Genomic DNA, 11,475 nt, shown 5'->3' with positions numbered 1-11,475 from the left:
GGCTCTGCCCTGGAGCCAGGCCCAGGGAGGGTGGCCGAGGGCGAGTGTCTGGTGCCCGGGCCTTAGTCCTTGGGACCCGGCCGGGCACAGCCTGAAAAAGGGACATGGGCCTATCCTCCTGCAGGAGGTGCCATAGGGGTCAGGTGCAATGTGTACCGGGCGGCGGCATTCTCTACTTTGTACATTTGTCAATGAATGACACCATTGTGAGAGCGAGAGAAAAATGAACTAGCAATACAACAAAACTCATCAATAAACCAGCGCAGATAATGGTTTGAGCATGAGCTTTCTTTCATTAGTGGCAGTTTGCAGATTGATAAAGAAGTGAAACCATATTCTCAAAATCCAAACAATGAATTAGTTTAATGCAAACAATGTTAAGGCTTTACTGAATCTTTTAGCAAATTTTTATTAACCTTAAAAAACATAAAATAAATGAAAACATAAAACAAAACATTAAAAGACAGATAGGCGCGACCCTTTGGAAACATCCCATCAAATCAATAAAAATCTAAAACTGGTCCATTAGATTAGTTGGTTTTTATTTTGTTTGTTTTATGTCATAACATGAAAAGTCAAAAATTTATTGTAAATGAAGGATTATAACAGAATTGACAGAACATCTAAATCTAAACTTATCACTACTGTATCTTAAAGACTAAAAGCTTTTTTAAAAGTTAACAAAAAGAGATGGTGAGATATTCTGAACGTACTATTAGTACATTTCGAATAACTTATCATTACTACTCTATATCTTAAACTTAGCAGTAACTATGTAGGTAGGAAGGAAAAGAAATGTGTAAAGAAATGTGTGGCCGATGGATTTGCCACTTAAAGACTCTCTAATGGAGACTGCCCTTGAGTGAGTGAGAAATACTCCATCTGTGGTGTAAATGAAGACCTGTTCCACCACCCCGACACCATACCCAGTACATACAATATTAACATTAACAATTTTTGGTAGAAAACAATAAGGGAAGCGCACGGTGGAGCGGGACCCATCGGTGTCAGTCTGGACTCTGTAGTACCCGCTCCGGAATCTTTGGCGTTCCTGCTGCAGTAACGAAAAGGAACAAACAGGTTAAAAATGCTCCAGTCATTAGAGATCAGAGGACAAACATTTAAAGCTGAAGTGAATACAGTGAATACATGACAGTTTTTTTTTTCTTGAAATATCCACCACTGATGCTTACAGCATTGTGATTACTCACCTCTTCCTGGTCAGCCTCCTCTCTTCCAGGGTTGTAAAAAGAGGTAGAAGACTGCATCTTCGTTTATCTGAAAATGCCAGTTTTAGAAACAAGTGTGTTTTTTATCACTCACATCTTGTATTTGTAGAATTTAGAAAATGTTAAAACATGTACTTCTCTGTGAGCATACAATATACGTTCTATTCACCTCCTGATGAGCACCCACCTGTCGTCCATGCTGGAAGCCAGAGCTGGAGGGCTGAGGGCTGGATCTCCTCACTCGCCGACCAGGGGGTAGCTGTGAGATATCACTTGATGTTAAGCACCGAAAATGCTAACTATTATTCTTACGTTAGCAGTTTCTTTTATTTTTTTCAAAAATACTACAGATAACTTCAACAGAAGTCAGTTCTGTATGCACACTGGGGATGGTAATTAGTTTGTGAATATTGAAATAGTCATCAAAATGCAAAAAAATATATCTTTATGTGACCAACATGAGTTCAAATATACTGTGCTGCTACATGCTGTCAGGACCAGAAGGTGGCAGTAATGTGCATATAGAGACTGTATAAGGCACTAATGACTGCGGGTATGATGTGTGTGCAGCACAGTGAGATCAGACAACAAACATTTAAAGCTAAAGTGAATACAGTGAATACATAACAGTATTTTTTTCTTGAAATATTCACCACTGATGCTTACAGCATTGTGATTACTCACCTCTTCCTGATCAGCCTCCTCTCTCCCACGCTTGAAACCAGAGGTGGAGGGCTGAGGGTTGCACCACATCACTGGCTGGGCGGTGTTTACCTGTTAGAAGAACTTGTGGTTAGACTGGCTTCGCTTGTCTAAAAATGCCAGTTTTAGAAATAAGTCTTCTTTTATCACTCACATCTTGTATTTGTAGAATTTAGAAAATGTTAGAACGTACTTCTCTGTGAGCATACAATATACTTTCTATTCACCTCCTGATGAGCACCCACCTGTCGTCCACACAGGAAGCCAGAGCTGGAGGGCTGAGGGCTGGATCTCCTCACTGGCTGGGCAGTGTTTACCTGTTAGAGATGGAGTAATGTGTGTCAAAACTCTTGGCTTGTCTACAATGCCAGTTTGTATTTTTTCACCACTCAGTTCTTGTTTTTGTAGGATTTAGAAGATGTCAAAACATTTACATTGTCTATGAGCTTATGAATATGCTTTCTACTCACCTCTTGATTGGCATCCTTCGGTCGTCTATGCTGGAAGCCAGAGCTGGAGGGCTGAGGGCTGGATCTCCTCACTCGTCGACCAGGGGGTAGCTGTGAGATATCACTTGATGTTAAGCACCTAAGATACTGACTATTATTCTTACATTAGCAGTTTCTTTTATTTTTTCAAAAAGATAACTTCAACAGAAGTCAGTTCTGTATGCACAGTGGGGGTGGTAATTGGTTTGTGAATACTGAAATAGTTAGCAAACTGCAACAAAATGTACCTTTATGTAACCAACATGAGTTCAAATATAGTGTGCTGCTACATGCTGCTAGTGCCAGAAGGTGGCAGTAATGTGCATAGAAGGGGTCAGAAATAGAGACTGTATAAGCCACTAATGACTGCGGGTATGGTGTGTGTGCAGCACAGTGAGATCAGACAACAAACATTTAAAGCTGAAGTGAATACAGTGAATACATAACAGTATTTTTTTTTCTTGAAATATTCACCACTGATGCTTACAGGATTGTGATTACTCACCTCTTCCTGGTCAGCCTCCTCTCTCCCACGCTTGAAGGCAGAGGTGGAGGGCTGAGGGCTGGATCTCCTTGCTCTCCAGTCACGGTTCAAGTGTAAACCAGAGGTGGAGGGCTGGGGGCTTGACCCCCTCACTGGCTGGGCAGTGTTTACCTGTTAGAGATGGAGTAATGTGTGTCAAAACTCTTGGCTTGTCTACAATGCCAGTTTGTATTTTTTCACCACTCAGTTCTTGTTTTTGTAGGATTTAGAAGATGTCAAAACATTTACATTGTCTATGAGCTTATGAATATGCTTTCTACTCACCTCTTGATTGGCATCCTTTGGTCGTCTATGCTGGAAGCCAGAGGTGGAGGGCTGAGGGCTGGAGCTTCTCGCCAGCAGAGCACCAAATGTGGGCCAATATGTTTTTTCGGGAAGGTGTTGGAGGGATTCAGGGCTGCTGTCCTGTAGCCACTTTGTCTTCATCTTTGCCTGTCAGGGACATTCAACAACCAGGTAAACATAAAGGGCAAACATACTCAAATATATGAAGTCATGGTACAAGTTTTGTTGTGATCTGCTTTGTTTTATTCTTGCTATTATTTACAGTTAAACCATTTCAGTGTTGATGTACTAATACCCATCAAAACACTGGTGCTGAATAAATGACAGTGACTGACACTGAGGTCATAATTCTGATTGCCAAAGCTGCCAGACAGGATTCAAGGTGTAAAAAAAAAAAGATTTAGTTGTATTTATTTCACTGTAAGACATTTTCTTAAAGAACTAAAAGAAGTTTTGTGGATTAAAACAATAATGAAATGAAAAATATATTCTAGAAACCACTGTTCTGTTATTAAAATGTTAACTGTAGTGAAAAATATATTGTAGGTTTATGTTTTCTGTTTCAATACACATTTCAAGTAATTTTTATTATGATATGACACCACATTTAAAGGAAAAAGCAGAGCATTAGAAATATTTCATTTTTACATAGATATAAACAAAATGAAAACAGTTCATTTTATCTGAAGATTTAAGTTTTGTAATGTGTTTTTTTGTTATCATTATTAATATTATTTTTCTTTTGTTTTGCTTTTTTAAATTTGGTCAGTGGTTATTATTTTGTTTACCTTTAAAATTTTAAATGAGTCAAATTCAGTAACTGTGTGTGTAAAGGCTACAGCTGTGTGGAAGGAAGGAGATAGGTGCCAAATGCAGGACTTGCAGGACACAGAGGGATGAACTAAACGAGCTTGCGCTCTAGAGAGCTGAAATAGGGGTAACAAGAAAATAAAGCATAATAACTAGAAGCTAAAAAAAGTAAGGTCTCAGGAAACTGGAAAACAAGAAATTTGTGTCCCACAGTAAAGGCACAGAGAGACAAGACAGTGAACAGAGGGAAGGCACATTAACAAAACGTAAAGACTGGAAATAAGGAGATGCTAAAGAGCTTACAGAACTAGAAATACAGAAACAAAAACCAAGAGACTAGCAATGAAAAATCATAACAAATTTAAGTTCAATTCATAACAATAATAATACAAAACACAAAACACTGGGTCACCGACCGAGGGCCGTGACAGAGTGTCTGTTATATTTACCACAAACTGCTTTAAAGGTTCAAAATAAATACAATAACTAAAAGATGCTTTTTACTCTTGTTACAACAAAACAGTGATTCAAAAGGTTTCATTTCACAGGACTGCACAGAAAAAATGCAGGAATGTAAAAAAAATTGTAAAATCTTTAGATTTGCAAATATGAATTTCAAGTTTAAACACCTGATTCAAAAACAAATGACTTGAAGAACTTATTCATTCATTTATTCATGCACTTACTTTTCCCATGCTGTCAGTCGATGGTCAGTGGTTTTGCAATCCAACAAATTTCTGCTTGCTAGTAAATCCTTGCTTTGCAACCGCTGTGATATTCAATTTCTCTCCAAGCTCTGGATTGAAATGGTGAAGACCTTTCCTTGTTGTGTTTCATATATCTTATGTTACTTTAAACGGTAACGATAGCAACAATGGAATCACAACATAATTTTGTTACATAGAAACCTGCTGCCATGTGCCACTTTAAAATGTCTTTTTGTTTTAATTTTATAGTATAGAAATACTTTTTTATCATACAGCCTCCATTTAAAAAATTATTTTTAATTAAAAAAATATCACTTTTTACTGCACTTGGTGTTCTGCATCCCCAAAAGTTGATTCTGTTCATCTGGATGTAGCGTTTTCATTGGAAGAAACATTTCATCAGTCATCCAAGTGACTTCTTTAGTGTCTTGGTGTTGTGTAAATAAGCTTTCTTGTTACATAAAGATCTGACAGAGTCCTGTGCTTGTGCCCGTTCATTCACCCAATATTTCCCTACCCATTTGCCTCAATGAGCAGTTGTAAAGTGGTGTGATAAGTTGTGAAATTCATGTTTTGATTAATAACTGAGGTCTCATGTACTCCATTAGTCCTAATGTCAAAATGTAATAAATTATTGGGACCAAAAAAAAAAAAGATTACAGGTTTCAGAGCATCACACTGACATATATATGTCAGTGTGTGTATATAAATCTAGTAATTGACAAATGAGAAAGTGTAATAGTTTTGTTCAATAACTAACAATATAGGTATTACTACACTGATTTATTAAGAAGCTATAACAAAATATGCTAAAAAAATGTTGTAGGTATTTTTTTTTAGCTCTGTTTAATGTCCCCACAGTGCAGCACTCTGCTCTCTAGTCGTGAGCGCTCAGCTTCAAACACCAGCAAATGACTCTGCAGTGTCTCCACGGGACCAGACCGTATCAGTGATGGATCATTGTTCTGCATGCATATAAAGATATATGAAAACAAAAATTAGCCATCACAGAGCAGATACACATAGATACGACACATGCATCCTTTAAGTCCTGCATCACAGGTACAAGAAAAGCAAATACAGACAATCTCAAGTGGAAGTAGAACTCAGCAACAACAAATTTTATCTAAAATTAGATATTTAAAAAAATAAAAAAAGAGTAATGAGCACTCACTGCCACAGCAGAAATGAAGGCATGCATAAGGCAGTAGTCTGCTCCACCGTGTCCACTCATACCGAACTGCCTGGTAGTGTTATAGTCTGCTGTGTGCTTTCTGGATTTCTGGGTCAGGAAGTTGAACACATGGATCTCGTGGCCATTGCATGAGAGCTCGCCCTGAGAAGATCCAGTTCATTATGTAGGAAAGAGCTGAATTTTAGTAACAAACTTAACTCTATGTTTATCAAATCCAAATACTAAAGATTCAAGGAGATATCATTTCATCAGCCGCACATCAGTAGTATGAATGATAGCTCATCGAACTGGTTTTATCAAAAAAGTTTTTGTCTGAATATTGAAACTTTGGACACCCTCAAAAACAGGACAAAGCAAAATTGAAAGTATTGTAAAACAACTGAATCAGTTTTATCAAATAAGGAATTGCTAAAATATAATAGTTTTTAAATCAAATGGTCATAAAAAAAACATGAAAATACACAGATTTCTGTGAAAGTATGACGAGGCAGGAAATCCCTAATTATAATAACATATCATTGTTAAACCATATTTCAACATATTATGGAATGGGTGATTTTGGTCTGCGGTTCTGCTTTATGATGCAGAAGAGTGCCTTTGTCCTATGAAGTAAATAACATGCTTCTAACAGTTTGAACTGTTACAGGGTCTATAAGGATTAACAGTGCTGAGATATATAATGTTTCTTACCTTCTGTATCTGTAAGCATTCACACTTTTACTTTTATATAATTCATTTGCTAATTAATGTGTTTCTATGTGATTTTCTTCAGTCTCTCATTCTCATCTTTCCCAGAGACATTAATTACAGTCCTACCTTGCTGCCGTAAATGGTTGTTTTTCGCTTACAAATCTCCTCAGTGAATGCCACCATGGAAAAGGCTGCCGTCACACCCCCTTCAAACTCCATGTTGACAACCTGCTCAGGAGATCAGAAAAGTTAAAAGAGATAAAAGGAAAGAATCACAGATCAAATAAATAAATAAATAAACAAAGTGCAGTCTGGGAATTCGTATGTCAGTCAGCTGATTTAAGCTATGGGGACAATGTCCAATATTTTGGGCAAATGCACATAACTACAAAACAAAAACTCATCTCAGCAACAACTAATGGTTCTGTAATTACAGTCCTCCAAATTCAACCTGTCTTTTAGTCTCACACACACCATCTTCCTGCTTGCAACAAAGCCTGCTTAAATATGAGAGGTACAGTATAGAACTGCAAAACGGCGGAAACCAGAAAGCTTCTTGTGCTAAAAAATAAATAAATAAATAATACATTTCACTGTGTTTAAGTTATTTTAACTCATATGCAGATAACTGTTTGTTGAGATTAAAGAAAAAAGAAAGTACACATAATGAAAGTGGTGCAGGTAGAAGTAGAATATATTCTGTATATTCTAAATGCATCTTTGATGCCTGATAGGAACCTAATACTGCATAACTGAGTCAGAAAGGGTCAGTGCTGCAGATTTCACAGTGTTTTCTAACCTGGTTACTGCAGACGTCATTGTCACACTCATAGACACAGCGGCCATACGGTCCAGTCTTCAATGCCTCTGTTACTGACTCAATGTCTGGGAGTGAATTGGGGCATATGACTGATACTGGCCAGCCAGTGTGACCCTAGCACACAAACATACCAAACACAAAAATTATTTATAAGAAGTATATAAAAAAGTACATAAATGATGAAAGTAAATTGGTGAAATATTTACCTTCTTCACACTGTCCAAGTAGATTTTGCATGCTGAGTACGGGCAGTCTTTTTCTACTGAACAGTTAAGGCAGCGATCTGCAGCCCCTGCTGGCTGACACAAAACTAGTAACGTCACATTTTATATTCATGCTTAGTACAGAGATTTCTACCCATCATGGCTACTGATTATCTTGATTATACTGATTATCATTTGATCACTGAACAGACAACATACCTTGTTGTCTTTATTGAAGTGGCTGACGGATCCAAATGACGACACTTTCACACACCTGCCAAGAACAAACTGCCAGAGTAAATAATCAAACTACACAAAAAAAACATCCCCATTTACCTCTAGCCCAACAAAATTGGGGTAAACGTAGTTTTCTAGCTGTTTTAGGCCAAAATAAAAGAGAAAGAAACTCTTACTTTTGAACATTGAGCCTTGAGTTTAATCACTGACTACTGTCTAATGATATACCTGCGCCCTCCAGCCCAGTGATGTATGAGGTCAATGTCATGGCAAGATTTAGTGAGAAGAGCAAAAGAGCTCTCTGCTTCGTTTCTCCAGTTCCCTCTAACAAACGAGTGAGCAAAGTGATAAAACCCAACCTGGAAGAAAGAGATCGATTCTGTTTTTAACCATGCTGCAGAAATGTTAACATTGAATAACACTTAATAAAACCCTGAAAAAACCCAAAACATAACAAAAACATACAATGCTACAAAAATTTGTCCACAGGCCACAACTATGTGCAAATGTCTCCAAATTATGATTTTCTTAATGAATATGTTAATTATGAAATTATGTCTTATATTGCAATATAATATTAACAACAAAAGAAAAATCAACATGTGTCTGTTAAATTCAATTTAACAATGGTAATAATAATAATAATTATTATTATTTTTCTATCATATCTGCCTGCTCACCGGTTCCAGGTGCTGAATATGGATCACTTCACCTATGACTCCAGCGTCTATGAGCTCCTGTAAAAGACCATTTATTTTTATAAATAAAAAAACAGCAAAACCCTCATACAGATTTTGTAAATTTTCTTTACCACTTTCCCAAGTATGAGAAAATTGTAGTTTTGACTTAATCAAGTCAAAACAGCCTCAGCACTCTTGATTAAAATGCTGTTTTTGATGGGTTTTTTTTGCACTTTCACAAACACAAAAGAGTGCTCTGTTTGCTTATTTTTCCTCAATCCTGCTGATTCTGTAAATGTGTGGCTGTTTTGAATGAGAAAGAGTTCCTATAGATTTTAGGCAGATGAAGTTTAAGTGTTTGAACCCACAATAGATTCCACTACCTGCTGAAGAAAACTGTCACAGCTGGATAAAGTGCACTAGAAAATGCTCACCTTTATCTTGTGGATGACTGGATCGTACCGGAGAACGTGACCCACGGACAGCATCACGCCGCTCTGAATGCAAGCCTCCACGATCGCCGTGCAGTCTTCTGCAGTTGTCTGAAGTCATGTGGGGACATTAAAAGAGGGACGCTGTGCTTCAGTTTGATGTAAAATACTGAGGGTGTGTGGTTTTGTTAAAGCTTTTGCTCAGAATAGTGAATCGTGAAAGCAACTAAAACAAACAACTGTTGGGTCACTCTAGCTCAAATCAGCAGATTTTAAAGCTTTAAAGTTTGGACACGTAGAACAATTGCTGTAAAAATTTAGCTTCATGTATCAAATACTTTTCCAGATGTCCTTTCTTTGAAAAAATAATCTGTTGACCCACTTTCAGAAGTTTTTTTTTTTTTTTTTTTTGTACATTAAAGACCTGTTTGAAGATATTTAATATTTTAAACACTATTCAAGATAAGCCTGAAATTTTCACTGGTCTTTCTTGCCATCTGTAATTTTGAACAGATACATAAAAAATGTCTAAGTATTAGCCAGTTTATGGTGTCCTGTAAAGTCCCATATTTGAGCACACACTAATAATAAAGTTCACATTAAAGAAAATTAAAAGAAAACACAGACAACTTTTAACATTATATTTTAAACTGTCTTCTCTAAATACAAATTTCAAGATAGAAGAAAATATCTTTGCTTGATGTTGATACTGTTGTTCAAACACTGCCTCAGATTTTAGAATGCTAAAATAAATGGTCTGAGAGAGGTTCAATGGGCCATTTTTCTAAACAATACAAGTTAAAAAGTATTTTTTAAAAAGAAGCTAAAATCAAACTGTGTGTCCAAACTTCAGACAATAAAACTTTTGGTGCAAATCAGGGATTAATTATTACTGTAAAATCAGTTCATCAATAACATCCACAAACACTCACTGCCATTGGTTTCTCCAGAAGAACATGGTATCCCTTCTTTGCAAAGGCCACAGCAGGTTCCTAGGAAGCATAAATGTGATCACCATAATAATTAATTTAAGAACATCTCAAAGTAATTTAAACCAATAAATATTTGCTGCAGACAATGTTTACCTTATGGAGGCGATCTGGGGTGCAAATTAACACAGCGTCTGCAAACTTGTCTCTTTCAACTACAGCCTGCCAGTCTGGATAAAAGAGGACTCAGTAAGGACAAGGCAGATAATTATAAGGATTTGATACTTTTTCTCTCTTCCTCTCACCTTCAAATACGTTTTCCTCCACGATTTTGTGTTGTTTTTGAAGTTTGGTCCTTGCAAATTTCCGTGGATCAGCCACTGCAACAACCTGAGGAGGTCAAAGTGAATAAATCAAGGTACGCCCCGTTAAATATTACAACTTACTACGTGACATTGGTAGGAACAGCTTGCATCAATGACTTGAGCAAAGAAGGGTTATAATTAGGAGACTAATTTCAGATTTCAGGTATTTCCTTTCGACAGACGAAGACATGCTGACGTTTTGACAAATGTTTCCCTCAGAAACACAAGCCTCTCCTAACCTTCATTCGTTCGGGATGAATAGACGCATACTGAGAGTAGATTTCACCCCGACATCCTCCTCCTACCACGATGGCACGGACAGGAGCAGTCATTTTGCCAGCCTGTGAACTTTGATACAAATTAAAGCTTGTAGGTACACCGCCACAAAACCGAAGAAAATACAAAATCGTGAGATTACAGGTTGAGCAGTCCTCTACAGATGCACTATACTTCCCTTAATACGGCGATATGTAAACACGTTAAACCTACAGAGATAGGCACAAAATTGCCAATCATTTAAAAGTGGACTAAACTGAGTGATTATTGAACAGGGGACGAGAGGAAGTTTGTGAAAGTCGTTAATCGGCGTTTGTGGAGAATTTAACTTGCACGTTTATAAAGGCTGTCAGTACCTGTTTTGTCCCATACAACTGTCACAAACGTCCGTCTCCCGCGTTGGTCAGACGAATACAGGACTACAATTTGTCCAGAGCCCAGCATACAGTCCACTCCAGTGAAAGACTGACTACAAAAACGGAGACTCACTCCTTCGAACAAGAATATCAACCGAGAAAATGTCCGACACTCCCTTAACGCCCCCTGCAGTGTGCACGAGATCGCTCTGCTGTATTCAGTGCACCTCGTAAACTACCACTTCGCACCGCCAGTAGAGGTGAATCTCTGTTTAAAGGTATAGTGTGTAAAATCTCACCGCTAGATGTCAAAAGATTGCAGACTGCAATCAATTGAATGCTGATTTCTTACAGGAATTTTCTGACAATGCAACATGATTGCTTATTCAAGCCAGAGCCTGATCCTATGTCTTCATAATGGATTCATTTTAAGTTTATGAGAATGCATCAATTTATTGGAAGACATAATTACACACTAATCATTGTATATTTGTGAGTACAATATAATTTTGAACAAATCTGAATTAA

At 37.3% G+C, this 11,475-nt stretch overlaps 2 protein-coding genes across 2 annotated transcripts; both read right to left on the bottom strand.

The window, feature by feature from the left end:
* Positions 1–344: 344 nt before the first annotated feature.
* Positions 345–3,389, bottom strand: LOC146363979 (uncharacterized). The gene is made up of 8 exons (XM_084917456.1): positions 3,228–3,389; positions 2,925–3,074; positions 2,402–2,491; positions 2,177–2,248; positions 1,914–2,003; positions 1,417–1,488; positions 1,212–1,278; positions 345–1,054 (listed from the first exon to the last, which is right to left on the bottom strand). The coding sequence occupies exons 1-7, from the start codon at positions 3,387–3,389 to the stop codon at positions 1,222–1,224; spliced, it is 693 nt and encodes a 230-aa protein (XP_084773582.1). The 3' UTR covers positions 345–1,054; positions 1,212–1,221.
* Positions 3,390–3,643: 254 nt separating this feature from the next.
* On the bottom strand, positions 3,644–11,185 carry LOC146363978 (uncharacterized). Its single transcript, XM_084917455.1, has 14 exons — positions 10,948–11,185; positions 10,555–10,663; positions 10,256–10,340; positions 10,107–10,180; positions 9,954–10,013; positions 9,025–9,132; positions 8,591–8,647; positions 8,139–8,269; positions 7,893–7,947; positions 7,677–7,769; positions 7,450–7,584; positions 6,777–6,878; positions 5,940–6,101; positions 3,644–5,730 (listed from the first exon to the last, which is right to left on the bottom strand). Exons 1-14 carry the CDS (start codon positions 10,959–10,961, stop codon positions 5,602–5,604), a joined length of 1,314 nt encoding a protein of 437 aa, XP_084773581.1. The 5' UTR covers positions 10,962–11,185; the 3' UTR covers positions 3,644–5,601.
* Between the last annotated feature and the right edge of the window lie 290 nt (positions 11,186–11,475).

This window comes from Perissodus microlepis, chromosome 20 (assembly GCF_051167445.1).
Source record: "Perissodus microlepis isolate ML-2025 ecotype Zambia chromosome 20, ASM5116744v1, whole genome shotgun sequence".
NCBI classification, from domain to species: Eukaryota; Metazoa; Chordata; class Actinopteri; order Cichliformes; family Cichlidae; genus Perissodus; species Perissodus microlepis.
The sequence above is the reverse complement of the archived record's forward strand: the minus strand, read 5'-3'. Positions and strand labels throughout refer to the sequence as shown.